At 48.1% G+C, this 27,685-nt stretch overlaps 1 protein-coding gene across 4 annotated transcripts in view; it reads right to left on the minus strand.

Annotated features, from left to right (window-relative positions):
• The window catches only part of ZNF592 (zinc finger protein 592), a 47,954-nt gene extending 20,483 nt beyond the window's left edge, over nt 1-27,471 (minus strand). The window contains exons 1-5 of one of the 4 annotated variants that reach the window (XR_012375153.1): nt 27,343-27,471; nt 15,407-15,515; nt 14,112-14,324; nt 11,896-11,979; nt 319-2,581 (exon numbers count right to left, since the gene is read on the minus strand). Coding sequence is in view for 3 of the 4 variants with exons in the window: in XM_025893041.2 (XP_025748826.1) it covers nt 319-2,581; nt 11,896-11,979; nt 14,112-14,230 (2,466 nt within the window). In the remaining variant the exon portion in view is untranslated. Of the gene's footprint in view, nt 1-318; nt 2,582-11,895; nt 11,980-14,111; nt 14,325-15,406; nt 15,516-27,342 lie in introns of those variants that run through there. The other 3 variants (XM_025893041.2, XM_025893042.2, XM_073882217.1) reach the window with 3 other exon arrangements.
• Nucleotides 27,472-27,685: the final 214 nt, after the last annotated feature.

Raw genomic sequence — 27,685 nt, forward strand, 5'->3', positions numbered from 1 at the left:
CCAGCAGACACCGGCCCAGGCCGGACAGGGGGCCCCGCCCGCCCGGGAGCGGGAGCGAGCTGAGCGGAACGAGGGGCGTGGCCACAGGCACGGCGGCGGCGGGTAAATCTTCAGAGGCGCCCGTGGGGGGGGGGGCAGGACCCTTTCCCCAGTAAACACCAAGCACTCTGCACTCCGGAGGGTCACTAACCATCAAGCCAGGCGTCTTCTTCTAAGACTCATTAGACGCCCCCACATCAGGGAGCTTTTCTCCATGCCCAATCATGGAGCTGGCGCAAACCCGGGGGCTGACAGCCATCGCAGGAAGGGTCTGCTTACCAGCCCCTCGGTTTCCTCCGCCGTCCTCTGGAAATGGGCAGCCATAGCCATGTAGTCGCGTATCTGCCTGTGACATTCGAGACACTTGATTCCGTGCCGGATGAGCCTCACGGGGTCCGGGTAGAGCGGCAAGGCCGGGAGGGTTGGGCTGGCAGTGGCCGCAGTGAGGCCGGGCTTGGGGGAGGCGGGGGGCGCTGGGGCCGCTGGGGCCGGGGAGCTGGCGGGGGCCGACACAAACATCTGGTCCACGGAGATGGGCTTCACGAGCAGCTGCGAGCACTGCATGACCAGCCCCTTGCTCTTGTGGTCGCGGGCGTGCCGGAGCAGGCTGCACTTGTTGAAGAAGAGCAGCGTCTGCGAGCACAGCGTGCACAGCACCTCGATGTGGACGCTCCGCCGGCCGTAGTGCTGGCTCAGGCTCTTCTCTAAGGCGAACGCGTCCCCGCACTCCAGGCAGCAGTAGCCACTGGCCGGCACGTGGATCCTGCTGTCGGCGGGGGGGCTGAGATTTGGCGCGTAGAGGGGCACGGGGTTGGAGCTGTGGAGGACCTTGTTGAAGACCTCCACCACCAGCGGGGCGGCCTTCCTCACCTGGTGGACCAGGGGAACCGACATCTGTGGGAGCTGCGGCTGGCTCCGCCGCTGCGCCGAGGACTTGGCCGTCACGGAAGCGGCGACGCTGTGGGGCACGAGGTTCAGGTTGGCCAGGTGCACGGCCTTGGGCAGGAGGGTGGCGGGGGCCAGGGCGGACGCCTGCAGCGCAGTGCTCTGCTGTTGCTTCTTGCCGCTCTGCGCACCGGGGGCAGCCCCCTTTGGGACCCGGGGCCCGGAGCTGCCGCACGGAGACGCCGATTCACCGGCCTTCGGGGTGCTCTCATCCCCTTTCTTGTCACCCTGGGGGCTCCCGGAATTTGTGCCCACCTCAGGAGAGGGCGCCACAGTCGGCAAGGCGGTGACCTCGTCCTCCGGCGCCTCGCTGGGGGCCTCGGCAATGGCACTCCCCAGAGGTGATCCAACGGGGGACTTACTGGGATCGTCAGGGTCTGGCAGGATCCTCGTGACGGTCCGTTTGATTTCCCCCGATGACGTCTTAATGGTTTTGATTCTGACTTTGGGGATTGCTGGTGGGGAGCTGGCAGCCACTGAAGGGGAGCCTTTGCCACTGCTGTCACTGCAGATGCTCCGAGGGCTGTCCGATGGCTTGATATTCTTTCTAGTGGCCTCCAGAGGGCTCCGGGGACTCTTTGGTGACTTGGGCATTTTGGGGCTACCTTTGGAGCCCTCTTTAGTGGGCCCTGAGGGGTCCTTTGCGTGGCCAGGTTGATCCTCCTTGGTGACACTGGCCACTCTTTTGGCCTGCAGGGCCACCAAGGCTGCAACACAAGAGGAAAGCTTGGAATGAGCTGGCTTCAGACGCTGCCTAGGGGGGACTGACGAGCAAGTGCCAAGTTCCAGGGCAAGCCCCTTCGGCTCTCCAATACTGTTGCTGGGGTGGCTGTTGAATTCCAAAGCTTCCCCAAAGAATCGACTGGCATCCAGCTCCTTGTGAGGCTCCCCCACCTTCTGCCCACCTCGCTCGTGTTCCTGTTGACTCCCCAAGGGCAGAGGTTCTGGCTTGGGCTCCTTCTTACAGAAGTGATCAAACATATGGAGCTCTGGGACTGGAAACTTAGCCAGAGCCTCCAGGACTGGGCCCCCCACAGGCCCACACCCAGGAGGGGGTGGAAAATAACTGTCAGAGTGCTTGGGCTTCATTCCAAACCCATTATCTTTGATGGCATCCTCGGGTTCTGGGCTAGAGATTGGACTGAACTGGTTAAAGGTCGGTAACGGCTCTGACTTGGAAGGTTCTAGCTTGCCAGGGAAACTCCTGGCACTGTCTCCGTTCATGAAAGTGGAATCAAACTTCCCACAGTTGTGGCCCAGGTTGTGGGGATCTGGAGGCAGGTCCGAGCCCCGAAATCCATTGTGTAGGAGGCTGGGAGCGATGGGGTCTTTCTCCGCTTCAAAGGACTCCTGGCGGCTTGTGTTCTTGACAATGACACTCACGGCCGGGACATCTGAGGATGACCCTGAGTGAGACAGGGACACACTCTCATCCGTGCACACGCCTGGAGGTTTGAGGGGGCTCTCATTCTCCTCACTGGGGGTCTGGATGGCCTCCTTGGCATCGAGGCTAGTGGGGTCTGGGATGTCAAAGGCAGCCAGGAGGTCATCAAAATCTGGAGTTTTCATATCCCCCATGGCTGGATGCTGGCAAGGGCTACAACAGAAACAGAACAGAATCAGTGATCCCCAGGACCCCACCGGACTCCGTCCAGCACCATCTTCAGCACACTAACACACACACACAGCCAGGACGCACATACATGAACCCCCCAGACTCTGGGAGGCCACAGACCTGACTTTTACCCCAACAGGTTTCCAAAATGCTGGGGACACTGGGGGAGGGGTGGAAAGAGAAGTTTATATGCAGTGACAAGCCCGCCTGGCCAGTCCTAAACATCAGTACCTGGAAATTCCTGGCTGGTTGCATGGCCAAAAAGAGAGAGCACTCATATCACACTCCCTCAATTTCTCAGAGACTATCAACACTCCCTAATCACATGTACTAGCAAAAAAAAAACCAATCACTGAGACCTTCAAAAAATAAAAAAATAAAAACAAAACAAGCATGGCTCAGCACCTCTTTTCTTCAGAAAACTTCTGATTCATAGATGAGACATGGCTATAAATTCTGCTAATTTAACTCCTAGTATTTAATCATTAACTTTGTAATTTTGGTTTTTTGCTGGATGAATTCAACCAAATCCAAGATGATTTGCTATTACCAGGATTTATGCTAACTGTCTCATAAATAAACTCCAGCAAATTATATCATCTCCTAGGCCTTTTTTTCCTCTCGTCAGTGTCTGCTTGATTCCTTCATTTTCACCTAAAACTGTTCCTGGCTGGCGAATGGTTCACTAAATGTGAGGGGCAGAGTGACTCTCAAAGCCCCACATGGTTATCAAATGGGCCAGGGAACAGCGTCAGGGAAACCCCAAATTTTATTTTAACTTAATAGACAAAGAAAAGAAACCCCAGCTGTTTCCTTCATGCTCTGGAGAAGGAGAACAACAGCACTACGGTGACAGAGGAAAGCCAAGGTCCTAGGAAAGAGACCGCCCATCAGGAAATCACTGTTAACCCTCAGCTAGCTGGCTCCAACCTGCTGGAAAGAGGAAGAAAAACCCCACCACCTCCCTTGTTCAGCCACAAATCCTCCATCTGCTTCAGCATCCCAGAGCCTCACTTGCTTGCATATTTGTTGCCCCACACTTATACTGAAAACCTGTCTGGGTGCAGAATGACACTACTCTTTCAGAAAGCAGTACAGCAGCCCCACAGAACCAGACATGTGGCAAATCCTCAGGGCCAAGAACCCCAAGGCCAATGTTCTTATCCTAAGAACAAAAACCCCCAAAAGCTATACCCAAAAGTATACAGCATTACTAAAACAACACAAAAGAGGGGCGCCTGGGTGGCTCAGTCGTTAAGTGTCTGCCTTCGGCTCAGGTCATGATCCCAGGGTCCTGGGATCGAGCCCCACATCAGGATCCCTGCTCCGCGGGAAGCCTGCTTCTCCCTCTCCCGCTCCCCCTGCTCGTGTTCCCTCTCTCGCTGTGTCTCTCTCTGTCAAATAAATAAATAAAATCTTTAAAAAAAAAAAACAAAACAACACAAAAGAGACAGATAAACACACAATCTAAATGTCCAAGAACAGAGAATAATTAAATAATTGATAGACTATCAGGCGGCCATTAAAAATCCTAACTACGACATTTACACAGCAATATGGAAAATTACTTATAGTGCTAAGGCACCTGGCCGGCTGTCAGCAGAGCATGCAACTCTTGCTCTTGGGGTTGTTGAGTTCCAGCCCCATGCTGGGGTAGAGTTTACTTAAAAATAAAAAATCTTTTTTTAATAATTTCCTTTTTTAAAAAGATTTTATTTACTTATTTGAGAGAGAGAGCAATAGCACAAGCAGGAGGAAGGGAGAGACAGAGGAAGAAGCAGACTCCCAGCTGAGCAGGGAGCCCGAAGCAGGACTCGATCCCAGGACCCCGAGATCATGACCTGAGCCGAAAACAGATGCTTAACCAACTGAGCCATCCAGGCGCCCCCAAAACTAAAAATCTTAAAAAAAAAAAAATCACTTACAGTGTTTAGTTAAAAAAAAACTAATACAAAAAAACATTGTCAGACTAGAACAATGTAAAACTAAGTATGCATTTGAGCCAAGATTAAAAGAAAGATAATTATGCAGGGTGGTGGGATTACCAGTGGGTTATTTTTTCCAAGGCTCTTTTTGTGCTGATTGATTGCTTTTATAAGTTTAAAAAGGATAAATAAAGGGGGTGGGGACCACTTAGAACCACAGGGGAGAGGCACCTGGATGGCTTAATCAGTTGAGCATTTGACTTGATTTAGGCTCCAGTCACGATCTCAGGGTCCTGGGATCCAGCCCTGCGTCAGGCTCTGCACTCAGCAGGGAGTCTGCTTGAAAATTCTCTCTCCCTCTCCCTCTGCCCCTCTCCCCACTCGTGGTTCTCTCTCTCTCAAATAAATAAATCGTCTAAAAAATTTAAAAAAAGAACCACAGGGGAGCAGGTGGTATAGCAGAGGTATATCCGTTACCAACCCCTGGGATCAACAGGCTTGCAGGTTTGGTTTCTTGCCCCCCTTCCAACCCCCAACAAAACACATCTGCCTGCTTAAGAGGTCTCACAGAAAATGAAAAATACCCACCACTGGGAATATAGCTAATTATGGTAGAGAATTGCAAAGTGAAATACCAATTATCTAAACTAAATACAATTGGCAGAATACCTCTTTAAAATGAGATGTCAAGTTGTCAAGTTCCTGGACACAAATGACTGCCTCCTAGAAACAGGGGCCCATAAGCAAGAGGAACATGCTGGCTATCCGGGAGAGCCAAATAAACCACTAGGCAGGCTGATCCTAACTAGAAGGAAATGCCTCTGTGATACCTGCTGTGTAAGTTTCTTTCTTTCCCTCTTCCTCCCTTTTTTTACATTCTGGAGGGGGGGGATGATAGAGGGAGAAGGGCAGAATGGATTGGTCTCTTCAAGGGGCTGAGAAAAGCTGGTGAGGGAGGAGAGGCAGTAGGTGGCGGGGAGCGCCAGGGTTAGCGAGCACCTCCTACCGCCTAACGTGAAGTCCCGGGAGCTCACCGCGGAGACGAAGGACAGCAGAAGAAAGTAACGCTCTCCACACAGGGAAATCTCGGGGCTTGGCTGAGAATGGTTCGCGAGAAGGCAAGATATGTTTTGCTAGGAAAATCAGAGCAGGGGAATGCTGTGGCAGCTCAACATCAGCAGCAGGAAAAACCTCTCTTAACCTTTGGATCTTAAATACCAAAGCTGACACTTTTAAAAGCCAAAGAGCAAGTCCTATTTTCTATTTACTCATACAGCAGCAATCAATAGCTGTGAATAAGGGACTCGTGGTGTACTTGCTTGTATTTCTTTAAACCTTGCTCTAAACCTTGTATCACATGGCTTATAAGTAGAAAAGAGAAATTAACCAAAATGTACCGTTATAAAAGCAAAGGAAGAAACTATACAGAAAAAGACCACCAATAAAAAGTCCTAGTCATCAAAAACCTGCCAGCACAGAGTTAAAACGTAAACAACAAACCAACAGAGGTATCTGCAACGTGACAGTTCCTCCCATTAATGTCTTCACTCTAGAGAAGGCCCTTACGAAGCAGGAAGTAAAAGATAAGCAGCCCACTAGGAAAATGGGCAAAAGTGGCCAGCACACAATTAAAAAAAGAAACACAAGTGGACAGTGAATACGTTAAAAAAAAGTTGCTACCTCACAAGAAATTAGAGAAATACAAATTAAAATAATGAGAAGCCATTTGGGGCTTACCGAATTGACCAAGGTTTTCGAAAAATAATTCCTGGGGGCACCTGGGCACCTGGGTGGCTCAGTCAGTTAAGCGTCTGCCTTTGGCACCTGGGATGAAGTCCCACGTGGGGCTCCCTGCTCAGCGGGGAGTCTTCTCCTCCCTCTGTCTGCCACTCCCCCTGCTTGTGCTCCCGTGCTCACTTGCTCTCTCTCTCTCTCTCTCTCTCTCTCTCTCTCTCGTGCTCTCTCTCAAATAAATAAATAAAATCTTTTAAAAATAATAATTCCTGGTATCGGCAGAGATGTGGCAAAGTAAGCATTCCATTTCTTTCTTTCTTTTTTTTAAGTAGGCTCCATGCCCAGCATGGAGCCCAAGGCAGGGCTCAAACTCACAACCCTCAGATCAAGACCTGAGCTGAGATCAAGAGTCAGACGCCTAACTGATGCGCCACCCAGGCGCCCCTGCAAAGTAAGCATTTTGAAGGTAGTATAAATTGATGAACCCTGTCTTAAGAGCAATTTAGCAATGCATACATAAGGCCCAATAACTCCACTTCCAGAAACTTATCCTAAGGAAATACAGATGCATGTGACAAAGATAATCACTGCAGAATTATTTATAACATTATTTCATAACAAAAAATGAGCCACAACCAAAGTTCCAACAAGAGAAAATTGGTTCAATAAATTATAGTATATTAACACAATTAAATACTAGACATCACTGTAGCACAATATTTACAGCTATGAGAAATGCTCCAGATACAAAGTGGGGGGGGAGGGGGAGGATACTGTAGTATATATACAGTACAATTTCTGTTTAAAACAAAAGATTTTTATTATATACAGCGTTTACGAAAAGGGCTAGAGGAACACTCTAAAATCTTAAAAGTATCTCAACAGATGAGATTATTTTCTTTCTTTTGTTTATCTGCATTTTCAAACTATTTATTCAAACTATTTATTTCAAGTTGTACTGCTTATATAATTTTATTAAATTATATTTTTAATACAGAAAAAGAAGAAAAAGAAATTAGGAAGGCCAAAAACATTTGAGAAGCTTTTTACAGAGGACTCCAAACATCACTAATATGAGATTCTTAAAGCACATCTGGCATGAGTCAGCAGGGGACCACCAGCTAGAAAATCAGTGAACTAACTTAACTGGCATAAAAAGTGTAGTCAAAATAAAAAGCTTCAGCACGCCAGTGTCTGCAACCTGTTGCAGGCTGGGAAGCGCACACCTCACACCGCGCTGCCCATTTTGCCAGGGGACAGCATCTGGGACCAGAGCCTGGGTCTGGCCTCTGCCCTGTGTCCACGAAGACCAGCCTAGAAAGCCGGCTCGCCCTGCAGAGCATCAGCAGAGCGCACCCTGAAGCATCTGAGCAGACGAGGTCCAGGCATGGTGAGCTCAGCAAGTGATCTGGAGGCGCCTAGTCGCTGGGCAAGGCAGCACCCCCGTCCCTGTGGCCTGGGCGACCCCTGCTACCACCTATGCTGCCCCCCAGGCGCGGGGAGTGGCACCAGGGCTGACAGGTGGCGCCGTGCCCTCTCCTGATGAGCTTCTCTGCAGGGAGATCTGGACACTGAAAACAGACAGACAGATAGATAGACAGATAGATCGATCCCTATTGTTTACTACAGGATCTACTACTTGCCCAAGAAATGTTATCAAACACTTAAGTAAACATGTCAACAGATGAGGTAGAGGGAGCACCTTAGTTCTGAAAGGATCTCATCAGGCCTGATTAGCCCGTGAGAATTCTTCGAGGGGGTAGGAACAAGAGGATTATGGTAGAACTAGTAGGCAGAATCTCCACAGATTCTAAATGTCAAAATTCCACCAAAAAACAATTTAAAAAAAAATTGAGTTCCCTACAACTTCAGTGAATGCACGTTGTGTGTGTGTGTGTGTGTGAGAGAGAGAGTGTGATTATCATCTGTGGGGAACCATGAACAGCAGAGTTTTAAACCCACGGACCAGTTCTGGACTTGAGCTTAATACTTTCATAAAGTACCTAGAATGGTAGCTGCCCTCCCACAAGAGGACCCAACTGTATCCACATATGTGATCCTGATGACCAGCCATTAAAAACACCACTACTGGGACACCTGGGTGGCTCAGTCAGTTGAGCATCCAGTTCTTAATTTCAGCGAGCGTAATGACCTCAGGGTTGTGGGATCAAGCCCCGCATGGGGCTCCAAGCTGGGCAAGGAGCCTGCTTGGGATTCTCTCTCTCCCTCTCCCTCTGATCCTCCCCCACCTTCTCAAAAAACAAAACAAAAACCACCAATACTGGGGTGCCTGGGTGTCTCAGTCAGTTAATACATACATATGTAATACATAATAAATACATCCATATATATGTATTACATACATACATACATAGCACTACAGAAGGAGGGCCTGCGAAAAAACTAATTTAAAAAGGAGGTGCCTTGAGAACCAATGATCTAGCAGAATATTAGGCTGTAAGCTTCATGAGGGAAGAGGCTTGTCTGTCTCATTCATCACTGCATTCTCCATTAGGTACTCAATAAACACACCATCAAGCAATAAAGTGAAACCTTCAAGACTGCAAATGGTCTTAAAACTACTGCAGAAATCAAAATGCAAAACTAAAAGACAACGAGTTCTCAGGAGGCTACATGAATGGGTGAAATTATGGTAAAGGAGCATCAGTGGAGGCCAATGTGAAGGAACACTGAGGGAAAAGCAACCCTAATGACACTTTTAGAATAATGGGTTCTCAGCTACGCTGTTCAGTAAAGAGGCTTGGCCATCAGCCAACGTTGCATGTTTCATCACAAAAGGCCCAGAAAACACTGGGCATTATCTGAAATAATACTGGAAATGAAATACAACTTGTGATCCTGCCCTTACTCAAAACCACCCCGTGTCCACAGCAGGATGTGTTGTTCAGTTTTGGTTCCCTGCACCTTAAGGAAGACATAGCAGCATAGGAAGAGGTCCTAACAAATAAGACTGAAGTTATAAAGTAGACGGAAGAGCTTTCTAATAAGAACTTAAAAATTAGAATTCTTTTATTCTGGAGAGATGAAGGTTTAGGGGAGAGGGAGAGGATAACTGACATGTACATTTGTTCATCACACCTCACACCTCAAAATACTAGAGAGGAAAGGGAAGAATTCTGAAGTTTGAAATAAAGGTAGACAAGTAAGAGATAACTTTACCCGTCAGAAAATACACTGAACGGGCGCCTGGGCGGCTCAGTCAGTTAAGCGTCTGCCTTCAGCTCAGGTCATGATCCCGGGGTCCTGGGATCGAGCCCCACATCAGGCTCCCTGCTCCGCGGGGAGCCTGCTTCTCCCTCTGCCCCCGCCCCCCTCCCCTGCCTGCTCATGCGCTCTCTCTCTCTCTCTCGCTCTCTCTCTCAAATAAATCTTTAAAAAAAGAAAATACACTGAAGTTGTTACAGGTAAAATATATAAATGTAGTAACATCCACACTTGTTTGAATCTAGAAATTTAAAAAAAAAAAAGGCTCTGAGGAACTAAGAACAAGGAATTGTCACTAAACCTATGAGCTTCCTTTCCCTCAGCATCAAAGGCTTTGAATTTCAGATAACATTAAACTTGGTCATCTGTTTCCCTTAACAATATTAAGTTCAGTAACAGCAGATTAATAAAAGTTCAGAAACAGGCCATCAGGAGGACAGAGGCACTCTGAACACATTAAGAAAAATCTGATCTCTATTCAGTATATTGTTTAGTAAGACAAGGAAGCAAACAACATGTTACAGATTTATACAATGAAAGTTAAAGGCGGCAAGATTTAAGGAACACTGGACTGGGAAACCACAAAATTCAGTTTCCTGAATTTGCCACTGCTTGTTGGCTAAGGACTAGCAGGATGGATGGAGGTATATTTTACAACCTGAGGGTAAACTCTTTACCCTGCTCCCCCACATGACTGAATACAGCTTACGTGTTGATATAATCTGTTCATTCAATAATACGTGTTCAATTATTGTTATACCAGTTAAGAGTGTAGAAAGGGGTAAGTGGAAGTTACCCTCAGCTTTCTCTTTTAGAAGGAGCATTCCAGGTGAAAATAGAATAAAGAAGAAGTCAAGCTGTATGACACACAGGCAGAGTGAGCGAGTGACCACACATGCTTACTCAGAAGGAGTTGAGAGCGGAGGAAAATGCCTGAGCTGGTGGCCAGAGGGGGGACCTTCTGTCCCAGGAATGGGAGCTAGGCAAGGGGAAAGACGGAACAAGCGAGCAGGCGTGAGAGTAAGCTGCTGCTGCCATTACTCACAGGAGCTTTAGCTGGACTCTGGCTGAGCAATGAGAGAAAGACATTGAGCCCATGGGTATAGAGAAGGGAGCTTGTGAAATCAAACAACATGGGGAAAGACCCAGAATGAAGCCCCAGGTCAGGAACAGCAGGGCAAGAAAAGTGAGAACCAGTGAAGCTCAAGAAGGGCTTTCGCCCTGACGCTGTCAACAAGTACCCATGAGAAGGTCTTGGGCACGCTTCGGTTTATCATGTAAAATTAGACAAACTTGAAGGATCTCTGAGTCCTTGAACAGGCCAGGCTACAATGGCTGGGCAAATTGACCTATAACTACGGATTTCTACATAAAACTTAACTCCTAAAGAGGACAAGCGGACTCTCTCCCCTATGCCTGGCACTGCCCTCCTGAGTACACACCTAAGGCCTGCTTGTGGGGCTCAGGGGCCCCAGGGCACAGGTGTTCTGAGCCGGTCAGCAGCCAGTGCTTCATTTCACGAGGCACCTGGTACTCTAACAGTACCCTAATAGTACAGCAAAGGGCAGCCCAAAGAGATGCTCAGCAGTACAAGAAAGCAGGTGCCCCAGTGGACGCTGGACCCAGGCAAAACAGCAAAGCTTTCCACTTGTCTTCTCCATCTGGTCTCAGCTCCCTCCAACGCACACTCTGCCACAGTGGTTGCTATAAAGCATCTATCTGGTCACAGAGACGTCCTCCTCAAGATGCCTGTCCCCTTCGGGAGATAGCTCCACGTCTCCAGCCAGCGTGGAGAGCCCGTTCCCCTCTGGTCTCTGCCCACTTCCCCGGGTGCCTTTCACTCACTGGCAACTCTCATAGACTTCCTCTGTGTCAGGGCCTGGGCTGTTCCCCCTGACTACAGAATACCTGATACCCCACCCCATTGGCTCCCAACACAGATCTGCCTGAGAACTCTCCTCGGCCCCAAGCTTCTGCTCCAGGGCCCCCTTCTCCACATGCCTTCTCTGAGTGCCGAGACACCAGTCCCCTGCCCTTCTCCCCCCTCCCCCACTTCCGCTACAGCAGCGATTCCTACAGAGGGACGGGATCCTGAGTTTTCTCATCAGCCTATAAGCCTCTCCAAAGTTGGGGTCATGTCCTTTACCTCTATTTCTGAGACCTAACACACGTGGTTCCCAGGGGCAAGTGAGCTGTCACTACTCACAGGTCTCTCCCCAAGGGTCCCTCCCAGGACCATTCTTCAATGCCTCCCCAAACCCCCGCTGGCACACCTGCCCCTGTTTGTCCTGCCCAAGTTGCCCTTCGCCCCCAGAGGCAGCATCTCCTCTCCCCCTCCAGGCCCTTCCACCCCAAGCAAAAACCCCACTTCCCAGAAGAGAATTATATTGCAAACATTCTAACAAGACTCACAGGATGTTAGAGCTGAAGGGGACCTCAGAAATGATCTGGTCCAGTGGCTTCCAAATACACGTCTGCAGACTGCTCCTGGACTGACTGCAAAAGAACAACATGGGGGGTGACTTTCGAACACAGAACCCCAGGCTCCTACTAGGGAACTGAGATTCAACCAGTCTGGGATGGATCCCTGCATTTTTTTAAAGCTTCCCTGTTGATTCCAGTGCACTGGCCTAGTCCAACCTCCTCATTTTACACATGGAGAACTTGGCTCAGAAAGGAGAGGGGCGGGGACACCTGGCTCAGTCAGTGGAGCATGTGACTCTTGATCTCAGCGTTGTGAGTTCGAGCCCACGTTGGGTGTAGGGAGTACTTAAAAATAAAATCTTAGGAAAAAAACATTGGGTGCCTGGGTGGCTCAGTTAGTTAAGCATCTGCCTTCAGCTCAGGTCATGATCCCAGGGTCCTGGGACTGAGCCCCACATCAGGCTCCCTGCTCAGCGAGGAGCCTGCTTCTCCTTCTGCCTGTTGCTTCCCTTGCTTGTGCTCTCTCTCTCTGTCAAATAAATAAATAAATAAATATTCTTTAAAAAAAAATATTGAAGGAAGAAAGGGAAGGAGGGAAGGAGGGAAGGAGGGAAGGAGGGAGGGAGGGAGGGAGGTGGGTGGTTTGCTCATCAATCAAACATTTACCAGATGCCAAGACATGCCTAGCACTGAGGCCACGAAGCGAAGGCCCAGCCCTGCTCTCGAGTGCCCCCCACATAACCCAATGCAAACACCTGGCAGCCACACATCTGGGGGTGCCACGGACGGCTCATCAAGGGCACTGGCTTCCTACAGGCAAGGGAGCGGGACTCTCTCTGGCCAGGGTGACCTCGGTGTGCTCCTTTCTGCTCCCTTTTGATTGCCTTATTCCTCTCAGGGCATAATTTTTACTTTTGCTGTAGTTATTTCAGTAAAATATCCTCTCTTCTGCTATGTCATAAGCCCCACTTACAGGTACTACCTAAATTATTGAATTGGTATCCCCTCGATTTTACACCTTGTCTTTGGCTTTCGATATACTTTTTATGCCAAAACTGTATTTCTGGCCCAGTCCTTTTTTTAAAAAATTTTTTATTGTTATGTTAATCACCATACATTACATCATTAGTTTTGGATGTAGTGTTCCATGATTCATTGTTTGTGCATAACACCCAGTGCTCCACGCAGAATGTGCCCCCTTGAATACCCATCACCAGGCTAACCCATCCCCCCACCTGGTATCCCCTCGATTTTAGATTTGGGTTTCTACTTGGACAGGCATCTCAAACTTAGTTATGTCCAGAGTCTAACTCTCAATTTCCCCCTGCAGCAGGTGACCACTCTGTCCTTCCAGTTGCTTAGGCCAGACTCGGCATCCTTGAGTGCTATCTTGCCATCATACCCTAATTCCAACCTAAGAGCAAATCCTGTCAAGTGCTCCTTCGAAATATCTCCAGATGTAACCATTTCCCACCACCTCCAACCATTGTCATCTCTCTCCTGGGTCCCCACAAAAGCTTGTCACCCTTGCCTCTGCTGCTCATTCTCAACACGGCAGCCAGAGTGCTACTCTTAAAACACCCATCAGGTCACACTCCTCCTCTCCTCGAACACGGTCCCATCTCCTGCAGGGTGAACTGCAGCCTTCATGTGGGGCGACCTCCATGGCCTCCATCTCCCACCCCTCTCTCTGTCACCCAGTCGGCTCCGGGCGGGCCCAGGCCTCTACCCTGGTCCTCAAGCATGCCCCTGCTCAGAGCCTTTGAGTCTACTGTTCCCTCTGCTTGGGACGTCCTTCCCCTCAGATCTCCAGGGGCTCACACATCGCTGCCACCAGGTCTTTACTCAAATGCCCCTTTGTCAGGAGCCTTCCATGACCGGTGTATGTAACATGCCAATCCCCCACCCACCCTCACCATCAATCTCCGTCCTTTACTTGCCTTCTCTTCAGAGCCCTTCCCACCACCTGACATGTTACATAATTGCTCGTGTCTCCACTGTCTCTGTATAAGCTCCGGTGTGTTTATTAAAAGGTAATCCACCATTAGAAAGGGAGAATGAGTTGACAGGCTCACCTGTGCAGAACTAAGTTTGCTCAAGGACAGTCACGGATTCCTAAGCAGGTTTATTACCAGTAAAGCAGTTGGCAAGTTTGCAACATAATTTGTGTTTCACTTTTTAAAACTTTTTATAAGCACAGAGACCTTGAGTGGTGATGGGGCTTTGTAGCACTTGTCTGTGCGTCCTGGGCTCCTGCAGGGCTGAGTTCAACACTGGACCGGTGGAAAGTGCCTACTGGCCAATGTCCCCACAATAAGGTCATCCGTCTTGAGGATGGGATCCGTATGACACCAGCAGAGAGAGAGGGCTACCTCCAAGAACCACAGGGAAGAGCAGGGCACAGAGCAGTCTTCAGTCTTAAGAAGAAGGGATATGACTCTGAATATACTAAAAACCACTGAATTTTGTGCTTAAATGGGTGAATTGCGTGGCATATGAATTTTATCTCAATAAAGCTGTTATTTTTAAAGATAAAAAGAAGAGGGGATAAAAGGGGAGGGGGTTGGGATTGGGCGGCACTGGTCAGCTGACTGAGATGATACCCACGGACACTAGGGATAGGCAACAAAGTTTAAACAGCTGAGAACTGAGACAAAAACTGATACTCTGTAACCGGCACCCCCCTTTCCCATTAGGATAGCTATTATAAACAACAACAACAACAAAACCCCAGAAAATAACAAGCGCTGGTGAAGATGTGGAGAAATCAGAATCCTGTGCACTGTTGGTAGGAACATAACATGGTGAGGCCACTATGGAAAACAGTATGGGAGTTCCTAATGAAAATTAAACCTATAATCACCATCTGATCTAGCAATTCCACTTCTGGGCATATAGCCAAAAGAACTGAAAGCAGGGCCTCAAAGAGTACCTTTTATACACATGTTCATAGTGGCATTATTCATAATACCCAAAAGATGAAAACAACCCAAGTGTCCATCAACAGATGAATGGATAAACAAAATGTGATACAAATAAACAATGGAATATTATTCAGCCTTAAAAAAGGACAAAAGTCCAATACACGCTACTGCATGGATGAGCCTTGAGGACATTATGCTGAGTGTAATACACCAGGTGTAAAGGACAAATACTGTATGATTCCACCTAGGAATCCAGGTACCTGGGGTGGTCAAATGCAGAGAGTAAGAAAGCATAACAGTGGTTACCAGGGCCTAAGGGGGAGAAAGGATAGGAAGTTAGTGTTTGATGGGTACAGAGTTTCAGTTTGGGGTGATGAAAAGATTCTGGATGGTGGGGATGGTTGTACAACTGTGCATGTACTTAATGCCACTGAACAGTACACTTAAAAATGCTTAAAATAGTCAATTTTGTTATGTATATTTTGCCACAATTAAAAAAAAAAAAGGCACCAAGGAACATAAAGACATCACTTGTGTCTCTTCAAGGCCAGCTCAGGTCAGCCGAGACATCATACCTCAGAGAGGTTCTCAAAACAAGGGTGTGGTGAGCGTTGCTGGGGGTGTAGAGCTATGGAGAAAGGAATGACATCTACCTAGGCACATGGTCTAGCTTCCAAACACCACCTAAGGAAAGAAGAAAAATAAAACATTTTTTAATAGGCCTGAAGGTAAATGTCTAAGTAAGTTAACGTAAAAATCACAATAATAAAAGTACGCATCAGACCCTGAGAAAATCTCCAAACACAAAATCAAAGCCCCAGATTCAAGGCCCCAGAATATCTCCCCCTCCCCATCGTGGTGCGGTGGTTCAAATCCCAGCTCGACTACTCACTAGCCATTTGACCCTACGGATCTTTCTTCACCTCTGCGTCTATTTCTCCATGTGTAAAATGGGGCTGTTGTAGGGATTCAGTGATTTAGTATTTGTCAAGTTCTTACAACACTGCCTTCAACATAGCAAACGCATGTGTTAAGCATTATGCCACCAACCTCAGTAGCCAGCAGGCTTTACCTCCTAGTTTTCCAGCAGACTGCTGAATCCCTAAGCGTCAGGCTGGCTGGAAGCATGCATAGGGGACAGAGACAAGGTTGCCCCTCCACACAGCTCAGGAGGCCTGCTGAAGCAAAGGAAGCAGAGGGCCGGGTAAGCTGGGGAAAGTCACATGAGGGGAGACAGGAAAGGGACAAGCACTGAGCAGGTGATAATAATGAGAGAAGACACAGAAAAGCCGGCAGAACCCATTTTTTAAAACTAGGTGATCTTCACTGTAGCTGAGCACCAGCATCACCTCAGGAACTTTGGAAAACTACTCCTGCTTGGCCACAGCGCCCCGAGATTCGGGTTTAATTGGCCAGTGCGGAGAAACTGGTTAATGGCCCATCAGGTCTGTGTGCCCATAAATGACGGAATGAAAAGTCGCATTTCAAATTCTGCTCACGCTTACTCTAATTCTGCATTCCCTCATTTGACTTCATTTCTGTCTTAACTTAGAGAGACCAGCATTTAGTTTGGATTCAAAATACAGATAGAGACAATATGAATGGAAAAATTTTAAAGGGAAGGGAAGGAAACTCATCATCCCAATTCTACAGAAAAAAAAAAGAAAGAAAAACTGTTTTCCCCTAAACTTTCTCTTCTTCTTACTGGACCATCACATTTCAAAACACAAACTAAGTACCAGACACTGTGCTGTCCCAATGAAGACAAAAATCAGAGACCCAGGTGCCAGGCAGAGGGGTGTTTTACATCTGATGTCCTAGGTGAGTTAGTCCTGAGGTGCTCCAGAATGTGCCTGGTTATTTATTCCAGGTTAACCTTAGTTTCTGCAGCCACTGGATTCCGTCAGGTTATTCAAACTGCCTCTTGTCCCCAATAACACAGCTTGGCTGCAGAGAGGGGCTGGCAAACCTAAGCATCGGGCTTCGCTGACCCAGGCTGCCTGCTTCTCCCCGGCCACCCTACCACGCTTGGGTTTATAAAAGCTTTACATTTTATAAAACACGATTCCAACTTCACAAGGAACTCACCCCAGTTAAGTGGCAGAGCCAAGACGAATGCCCAGGCTCCCACCTGCCTCTGAGGACCAAGGTAGGGGTTCCATTAGGAGCTCTGAACGGGGAGGTCTGATGGTACACATTTCAGGTTTCCAACACCCTCCTCTTCCCGGGCTGCTACTGGAGATGGCACACATCTTCCTTCAATTTGCTATTGAGACATTCGCTACAGCCCTTGCCATAATTATGACGTACCTTAGGGTGTTCTAAGACCAACATCAGTAAACAGTGTCCTAGAACGCTGTTCTGATTTAGAGGTTCTTCCAACACCAGAAAGATTAAGAACAGTCAGAGCCAAAGAGACTCTAGGAAACCATTAAATTTAAGCCACTGACTCTACGAGCAAGGAAACGGAGGCCCAGAGAAGTGAGGAAGTCAAATGAGATAGAGCACATAAACGTTACGTGAAAGATGCCTGTTATTCCTGGCAAGGTGACCAGCCCCGCCTTAGCCTTCCCAGAGGGGCTGAATGAAGTCTCTTACTCACAGTTACCCATTCAAATGTCCCCATCAAGTACCGGGTACGAGGCTTATTTAATCCTTAGATGAGTGATCCTAGCCCTGGATGTACATTAGGAAGAGTTCGGGAACAATACTAATGCCTAACCCCACCTAGGACCAATTAAATCAGAATCTTTAGGGGTGGGGCCAGGCATTTTTTAAAACCACCACAGGTGACAGATATTTCTGGGGCTGAGAACCATGGTCTATAGACCAAAGTGTGGTCCAGGGACCACTGGCCTCAAAAATCACCCAAAAAGCTTGTTAACAATGCAGACTTCTGGGCCTCCCTGGAAACTGACTATATAGCAGTGGGGTGAACCCAGGCATCTGAAGCTGTGACAGTTACCTGGTGGTTATGGAATAATGGTATTGGCACTGAACCAGTCCCAGAAATGGCACCTGTGCTCCAGGTGGCCCCGGAGTCCTGGATGGCCCAAGCAGCTGGCCCAAGAGAGGCTCCCAGATGATTCAGAGTCCCATGCCCACTCTCACCCAAAAGTGGCTGCAGAAGCCCCTCAGCATGGTCGGCCTTGAAGGCAACCCTTCCGGGAAGGAGGCAGAAGAGAGCTACCGGGGGGCTTCCCATCTCATTCAGGTCCCCACCGGAACTTACAAGCCCAGGCCTTCTCTCCTGTACTTCCCCCGTCTCACTCTGACCCCAGCCACACTGACCTCCTTGCTGTTCCCAAAACGCCTCAAGCTTTCTCTTGCTTCAAGGACTTTGTCTCATGCTCTTCTCTCCACCCTGATGGCTCTTCTTCCCTCAGATATCTACATGGCTCCCTCTCTCCTGCAGATCTCTGCTTAAATGTCTTTTTATCAGTGTAACTTCCCTAACTTCCATATTTAAAATAGAAAATCTGCCTCCCCACCAAACCTCCCTATCCTCCATCCCTGCTTTGTTTTTCTCCACCATACTTTATATTTTGCTTGTTATCTATAAGCCTACATACTAGAATATGAGTTCCATGAAGGTTAAGATTTTTGTTTCCTGTTATATTCCCAGTGCCTAAAATAGTGCCTGGCACACAGCAAACACTCAAATACTTATTCTAGGAATGAATACATCAGAAACACCAATCTCAACACATGGCTTGTACCAAAAGATCACAAGGAAGAAGCTGATTATACCCAAATCACTGCTCCACTGATCTCATCTTGGCAAAAGCCTTTTTAAAAACAGGCTAGAAGCCTAATGAAACAGAAACCATTTAGAAATAAGTATTTCCAGTCAATTAACCGAATCTAAATGGGTTTGTGAGTCAAAGACAATTTGTTTTGAGAAACAGATAAAACTATGGAGACAGAAAATGAAGTTGAAAGAAGGTGATCAGGGGCGCCTGGGTGGCTCAGTCGGTTGGGCGTCTGCCTTCGGCTCAGGCCATGATCCCAGGATCCTGGGATTGAGCCCCGCATCGGGCTCCCTGCTCAGCAGGGACTCTGCTTCTCCCTCTCCCTCTGCTCCTGCACTCTCTCTCTCTCAAATAAATAAACAAAATCTTAAAAAAGAAAGAAAGAAAGAAGGTGATCAAACAAATGGATTTCAGATACTGTCCTGGTATGTGTGTAGGTTCAAAAGAAAACCCAGAGCACTGACAGCTACTCTCAGATGGGGAACAGTTTTCAGCAGGCCAGAAAGAAGAGAAAGGCTCTGATCCTGGGTTACAGTCTGTGAACACAGGCCCAGTGCAGGATATGACTACCTGCTTACCACCAGACCCACCAACCCGATAAACCTAAGGAGGACCCTTCCTTCCCCCTTTCTCCCACTTACACCCCACCTGCCTCCAAAACTTATTGGAAGCCATAGACAATACTTGAGCTCTACCAAGTTGGGAGTGCTAGAAGCCTCTGTCGAGGTAGCCACACAGAAGCTGGGGAACATCCTGCCACGACCCAGTCTCACTGATGTCGTCTGTCCCACATCCTTGTTGCCTCTCTCCTCCCCACCTCAGTCTCTCCCCCACGGTCATCCTAGGGAATCTCCTGGAGACCAGTCTTCCCCAAACACCACTTTCATCAAGTCACTCACTTTTCTCAAAACCCTAAAGTGGTTTCCTATCACCTACCACAGCTCCCACCCTCAGGCCAGGCTTTTGAGAACCTCCATGCTCTAGACCTAGACCAAGTCCACTGATTTTATATTTCCACAGGTGCTTCTTCACCTGCCTCAAAGACCAAATCACTGCCTCCCCCTCCAATGCACCAGTAAGCGTTAAGACTGTAGTGACTGGAACACACTGGACCCTGTCTCCAGTCTCCGTTCCTGCCAAGATCGTCCCCACCCTCCACACCATCCACACCCATTCTTGCCCCTCCAGCTCCTGGCCACTGTCCTTCGCCCTCCATTGCCACAAAACACACACACTGCACTCACGCATGCACCTGCATTCAGTCACTCAGTGACTAAGCACCTACTATGGGCCAGGTCTCCACCCCCATGGTGCAGACATTCCACTGGACAGACACACAGTCACAAACAAGCAGATTCAGGACAAGTCATAGAGGTTTCCTCAACAGGAGCTCCTCAACTGAAATCAGAAATTGGAGTGACTATTTTTTCAATTCTGGTGCAAGTGAGAGAGCAAGCCATGTGAACATGGGGGAGCATGGGGGTTTTAGGCAGAGGGAAGAGCAAGCAGGAAAGTACTCAAAGAACCCAACCCGGAGTTGAGGGAGTCAGAGGAGATGGGGTAGGAAGCAGATAATGGAGGGCCACCACAAGGACTGCTGTTTACTCAGTGACAGAAGGCTTCGGGAGGACTTGAGGAGAGGACTGCCACCCTCTAACTTACACTGTCCAAGAACCACTCCCCTCTGCCTATGTACTTCAGCCCTCTATCACGAGGCATAAAATTAGGAGGGATTTTTCTTCTTGAATGTTCCAAAATTTTCCAAAGTAAGCATATATTATTTTTGAAATGAAGAGGGACGGACACACACACACACACACACACACACACACACACACACATCTTCCCAACCCTTTAAGAGTCAGCCCAAATTCCACCTCTGCCTCAGAGCCTCAAAGCCCTCTGGGCCAGGGCTAGGACTGTGCCCATGCTCCACCCAGGCCCCAGCCAGCAGGACTGCCAGGGCGACCCCAGAGTTAGCAGGACCTGCCTGCAGCAACTAATGTGCATCAGAGTTTCTTCGGCTGTCCTTACCTCTCCCCCGCCCTGCGGGAGTGCGTCCCTTCGGGTACTCTTGCCCCCAGGTGCCTGCCTGGGCCCCAGTCTTTCTCTCAGTTGACTTAATTAATTCCTGGTAATTAAAGCTACTATTTAGTGATGAACTGCTAAGAGTCTGACCTCTCCCAGGGGGGTGTAAATATTTTAAAAGGGGAGTCTAAGTGAAAACTCGAAAGCCTTAGACTCAGAGAACCGGAGCTAGAATGGTGGAACGGTAGGCACCGGGTTCATGTTTTGTGGGTTGCTGGCTACCTTCTCCTAACGGGTTCAGGGGCTTGGAGAAACAGTGGCACGGGGAGACAAGTGAAGAAATGAAAGATGAGATTACATCATCGCCACCACCTCCCTCCTCCCAAAGGGCCATTCAATCCATTTTGGGTACCAGAGAATGTTCCCCAGAGGTAACGCCCGCCATCTCCGAGGGGTGACCCATGTGAAAGTAACCACTACCCTCAGCAAGAAAAGCCCCCTTAAGACATGTCTGGTCTGGAGGCAAATTGTTCTCTAATTGCTTTCAGTGGGGGAACTCCTTGAGGGCAAAGTTCATCTCACATGATTCTTTTATGCTCCACAGAGCACCCAGCTCTGGGTTGGGCCCAGGCTAGGCCTTTCATAAGCAACTGTTGATTCCTGATCAATGATGGCCCACTTGCAAAAAGGCTCCATGGCATATTAAATACAAGTAAACATTTTAATTAAGAATAACAGTAGAATTAATCACACATCTAATATTTTCAAGGGTCTGAAGATTTATAGCCTTTACGAAGTCTCAGACAGTGAAGCAGTTTTTACAACCTCAGCCAGTTCAGCTCAGGTCTGGAGAGTCTGTCCAACAAGGCAAGGCAGAGAGCAGCCCTTGCCCATACAGACCAGAGCCTCGGCTGGGCCAAGCCCCAGAGGAATCTGAACAGCTGCTCACTGCTCACCCCTGGGCTCCCTTCTCCTCTGAAAATGCCAAACCTCTGCCTCAGATGTGTTTTTCAGGCCCTAGAATAGCCCTGAGAGGCTTGCAGTTACAATGGACACCTGTCTTCAAAACCTCTCTCTTGGGTCTCACTTTGCCCTTTGGCTTGCTAAGGAAAAACTTCAACTTTAGGAGCCGAATTGGAAGACAGGGGTAGGATGCTGTACAATGCAGCAAACCAGAGCCCACTCCTCTGGCTCATGGTCAACTCCAGCTTGCCAAGGGCAGTGTGGGTAAGATGTTCCTTTGCCCCAAGACTGGATGAAAATGAGGAAAAAGTAGCCACCCCCTCCTCCCTCACACCCAGAATGAGCTGAACCCCCAGAAGGAGGGAAATCCTAGGAATGCATGTGAGGCTTATGCAAAGGAACCCCTCTCTTTACAGTCCCATGACCCCCAGGTTGTAACACCAAGGCCTCCAGCATCCTCCACGTTGACATGCAAGAGAGTGGTCCATGGGTGAAGGCCAGGGGCCACACCCAGAAGGAGTGATTTCTTTAAAAGCACTCTTAAAGAAAACACCCACCAAATGAAGCTAGAAGCCAAGTCACACCCTAATCACCCCTCCCAGATGGTGCATCCCGGGACCTCTGAATTCAGGGACTGGTCCAGTCAGAGGTCCTAGCCTAACTCACCTCACATCTAACAAAGGCATCTTCCCCTGAGTGACCAAGGAGGGGTGGCCAGCTCCGACACCAGACCTCTTCCGTAGGGACATATTTCTGGGCGGTTTGAGTTTTTGCCTTAGGGCATTCAAGTTTATCTCCAAAATGAAAATAGACTAACTGGTTATTTGTTTTTGTAAAGATGATATACACACCTTGAGAAAATTCAAGTGACAGGCAAACATACAAGCAAAAGTAAAAACCACCCAATCCCACCACTCAGAGGGAAGGAGATCTCACAGTAAACTCTGTTCTGCAGATAGGAGGCGAGTCCATTCTGAGTTAAACCTAGAGGGTAGTAGGTCTTGATTCTCTGAATAAGCCTGGAGACTTAGTTTTGCACAAGACCCTAATGCCACCTCTGAACTACCCAAAGCATTTTCTAGGGGGCTCCAATAACTGTGGAGCTCTCATCAACAGACAATAACAAAGTTATACAGACCCCCCTCATCCCCCCCCCCCACAAACACACTCTGATTGGAGGCCAGGAGTTAATCTGCTCAGTGGACACACTCCTTTTTTTCACTCAACACTGTGGCAGACTTTCCATAATCAATCACAAGTACAGATATCATCAGCCTTTTCATCTCCTGGAATGTAATGACAAAAAAGGGGCCACCATTACCTCTTGATCCAACACCTTCAGAATCTAAAATGGAGAAGGTAAAGGACTTACCCAAAGTCACACAGTGAACAGAGGACAGCCCAGAGTGCTGAGAGGTTTGAGGAATGACTCTGTAGGTGACACCGAATTTGAAAGGTGTTCATTAACTTTTCTTTGAGTCATAGAAAGGATCAGATATGTCATTTTGACACACAAATATACACTTCCCATTTCAAATAAAAGTAAATGGTTGGCTGAAGTAGTACTCTGATCTCCTAAAACATTTCTCAAAATTAATTAGCTAATGGATATCACAATCCTACACTCCTAGAACACGGAGGGGGAGAACACTGGACCAGATGCCCAGAAATGGAAATGAACGCAGCTTGTGAGTACATGCAATTGCTCCACACTCAGAATTCTCTCCCATTCAGGATGTTCCTATTTTTGTAGGAAAAGAAAAAGTTAAAACAAAGTTACATATAAAGATAGAGCTGGAGATAAAGATCTAATACAAACACTAAATATTAAAATGTTAACAGTAGCTCTAGGTTAGAGGATTTACCAGTTAGTTGTATTTTCTTTATATACCTATCTGTGCTCCCTACATTTTCTACATGAATATTCTGGTGTAATTCTTTTTAGAGTTTTAAAAGAAAAATAATTAGTCCACAAGCTAGGTTGGTCTATCTGGATTTTACTTTTCATGGTAGAAAAACAGAGATTTAAACCTCTAGAAGATCCACCACTCTTCCCAGCTTTGCAGCAGCAGAAAGAAGTGTTAAGACAAGCTCAAACCCCATGAAGATTCCAATCCAGTAGGAAAGCTCACCATGACCAGGCTGGGTAGAGGGGAGGAGTTACTACTTTCTTTTCTGTCTCCAATGTGTAGGGAAGATGAAAATTCTAAACCAATCTCTCCTTCCAGTGGAACCAAAAGCTCCCTGCCCCTCCATGGGTTCACAGACCTCTGTTCCCACAACAATTTCCAATACATCTGTCCACAACCACCCTTTGGGTACAAGACTACCCACACCACTTACAATCTGGATACCAAGTCTGAGGAACCCCCTTTTCCAGTATTTTATTTCTAAAAATGTTATTCTTCCTCTTCCTTAAGATTCACAAACATCCAACCCACACCATACAGAATCATGCATTCTATCAATTAATAATCATGGTTGGCCACACTCTGTGCAGCTTAAGTAAAGATTATGTTAACAAAAAGGATGAGTTTTCATGAGCCTGAGAAAAACAAACAGGAATTGAGGAGTAAGAGTTTGTTAATATGTCCCAGCCCTGGCCAGAAGGGGTGGGGGTGGGGGGATGGCCAGAGGACAGAACATCTGTCATTCTGCAGTTTCATTTCTCATGGCCAGTTAATACCCTGAGTTTATGCATCAGTCTCTTCCAAGTTTGGTTAGTGAGTCAGTCTGCCTGGATCCAATAAGCTCCGAGTGCCCTACAAAACTGAATTTTAGGACTATGAAACTGAGAACCAGATCCTGAAACATAGTGATCCCGCCAAAATAAAGCCACCCCCAGGATGACATCTGTCTCCACTCTCTAACTCCAACACCGACCATGGTATGTATCTGATGTATCTGATACTCTCTGATGTATCTAATACTCATCTAAAACTCTCTGTGGCTTGTAGATCAAAATCCAAACTTGACCTGCCTTTCACAGCTCCAACTCAGCTTTCCAGCCTCCTGCCCATACCAACCAAGCCTCTCATGGTTCCATGCTTTCACACACAGCTCTATCTGGACTGTCCTTTGCCTAGTCCTGCTTGCCTGTAAAACTCCTACTCTTCCTCCAAAGCCCAGTTGAAAAGTCACTTCTGCCCTGAAGTCTTCCCTACTTCCCCCAGGCATTTAGTTCCTACTGCTCCCAACAGTTCTCTAACTACAGGTGCATTAGAGAACTTGTTAAGTACATTGTAGCTCATCTGTTTACTATCTGACCTCCCCTGGACACCCTGAGGTTCTGAAGGGAAGGAACTCACTTTGTATCCAAAAGTCCTAGCACAGTGTCAAGAATGAAATGGGAGATCAATGTTGAATGACTGATCACATGGAACACTGGCATTAAGTTATTTAGAGAAAAAGGGAGGGAAAAAGTCTCAACGGAATCCAAGAATTAAATTATCTATATATTTAATCTCATCTGACGTGACCACAACATAGCTAAGAGACAGCATGAAAGTTTTAAAAATTTAGTAATAGCAACATTTGAGGTAAGTGCTACAACATCACAAGTTTTTAAAAATTTAAGTAATAATAGCAACTAACATGTGAGGTAAGTGCTACAACATCTATGTGGCTTGGTTAATCTGGCATGCACAACAGCCCTATGAGGTACGTACTTTTACCTGCATTTACCAACCCTATGAGATAGGTACTTCCATCTGCATTTAAGCTGGGAAAAGCTTGAGGCCATTCCAAATAGGAACTGAGGCACATAAGAAATTAAACTCAAAATCATTCTGTTAGCAAGTGGCAGAAGCAAGATGCAAACTCCAGTAGTTTGGTTTGAAAGCCAGTGGACTCTGGGATCGGGGAGGCCTGGGTTTGAATCCAGATTAGGTTACAAATGTGGTTTTGGTAAGTCATCTATCCCCTCTGGGCTTGTATCTGTAAAAGGGGCAGGACAAGCCCTTTCTCTTGAGAGGATGAAGTTAAATATGATGTTTGCAGAAGTCTCTCCAATTGATTCTCCCAGCTAGCAGGTACTCTCCATAAATGCTAATTTGTCTTTCTTTCCCTTTCTAAAAGCTGCACAAAACAGACTGAGGAAAAGGATCTCCCTCAGACTGCTCTGAGGCTTTTCGAAGCAGATGAAGTAGTTAGGCCACTCAACACAGAAAGCCTCACCTTACCTGCTTATCTCAAAGTCCATTCCCCAAACAGAGGCCAGAGACCTTTTAAAATGTAAATGTCATCATGTCAATCACTTGAAACCCTTCAAAGGTTCCTAATTTCACTAGGGATACAAACCAAAGTTGAGGGAGGGGTGGGGGAGGGAGGCACTCTGTCCCCAAGGCCCCCTGTGATCTAACTCACCTCTCTACAGACTTATCTGCCCTCTCCCCTTCTCCCTCCAGCCACACAGGCCTCTTTCACTTCCTCCAACTTGCCAAGCTCCGTGCTGCTCCACACATGGTTAACTCTTAACCCTCCTTCGGGTCTTAGCCCAGACGTCACTTCCTCAGGGAAGCCTTCCCGAAGCCCCCAAATCAAATCAAGGCCAATCACTCTCAGCATTCTGCTCATCTTTCCTTACTTGAACTCAGTACAGTTTGAAATGATTACCACTTCCTTCAAAGTTTTATTCAAAAGACACCTTCTAAGAAGGCCTTCCCAGGTCACTTGAATATAAATTCAACCCCCACCCAATATCTCATATCCTCCTTCCCTCTCTTTTTTTTCTCCCTAGCATTTAGCCCCTTTTAAGAGGCAGCATTTTTCACTATGTACTTTATTTTACTCTTACACACACACACACACACACACACACACACACACACACACACCAGACTGAAAGCTCCACAAGGGCAGTTATTTTTGCTTGCTTTCTTCACAGCATCTAAAACAATGCCTGGCACATATTTGTTGACAAATATTTGGTGTGGAACGAAATTTCCAGATTATTTATTATTGGGCTTTCCCACTAGGCTACGAGCTCAAGCCAAAACGTCTCTCTCTGGTTTACCACCATCCTCCCAACACCTAGTCCAGTGCCCAGCACATAGTAAGTGCTCAGTAAAAATTTACTGAGTGAATCAAAGCCATGACCATTGGGACAATGGTCAAAATACGTGTGCTGGCACCGCGCTTCCCCTCTCTTTCACTGTGCAATGTACCTGTGAGTTTGAGGAAACAGACCCATGAAATCCCAGCAAGCACCCACCAGGCCAGGCATCTGTCTGTCCACATCCTGTATGCTCAGCCACACTGTACACACCAACAGATGCACCCTAGAGGCCCTGTATGAACAGAGAACTGAAGGCAGGTGGGCCAACCCTAGGCCAAATACCATCTGACCCCCAAGTCCCATTCTCCTACTGCCAGTCCTATTCTAGGCTAGTCCTGGGTGCCAGACGTGCTTCCCTGGGTGGGCCTGTGGATTTATTCCAGTCCAGGACTTTTAATGCCCCCTCTGGCCTACTCAAAGAAACAGAAAGTTAAAAACCTCTGAGCAGCTCCCATAATCCTGGGGTTCTCAGGAACAGGCATACCTAAGGTCGTATGGACCCCTCCCCCTCACAGACGCTGATCCAAGGCCAGGAGGCCATCTGTCCAGCAGACGCTCCCCTGTCCTCCCTCGGGTCACATTGAGCCTCCCCCCCCCCAACACACACACACACCCAGGTTGGCAGGAAGAGCCCCTGCAGAGAGATCATTTCCCACCCTGATCAACAGGCCTGGTCACCCCCTGAAGACCCCCAACTCTGGGGCAGGAATACCTGTCTGCTCCCGAAGAAACCTCCCCCAGGGTCAGAACTTGGGTGGAGGTGGGGGGAAGGACCGAGGGGCTCCCAAGAGGGTCGATCCCCGAAGTGTCCGCCCCAGGACGGCGCCAGCTCTCGGCGCGGCGGGGGACGGAAGGACTGACAGGGCGCCCCGGCGGGGTGAAGTGGCACCGTTATCCGCGCCCGGGCGGGGGGCCGCGGGCTGTGGCCGAGGGCGGCCGCCTGTCCCGCGCGGGGAGGACAGCGGCGGCGGGTCGCGGCGGCGGCAGGGGCAGGCGGCCCGTCGGCCGGGGGCGGGGTGGGGTGGCGGCCGGGGCCCGCCAGGCGGCGGTCGGGG

Source organism: Callorhinus ursinus, unplaced genomic scaffold, assembly GCF_003265705.2.
Source record: "Callorhinus ursinus isolate GAN/ISIS: 27379988/994484 unplaced genomic scaffold, GSC_fseal_2.0 scaffold45, whole genome shotgun sequence".
Lineage (NCBI taxonomy): Eukaryota > Metazoa > Chordata > Mammalia > Carnivora > Otariidae > Callorhinus > Callorhinus ursinus.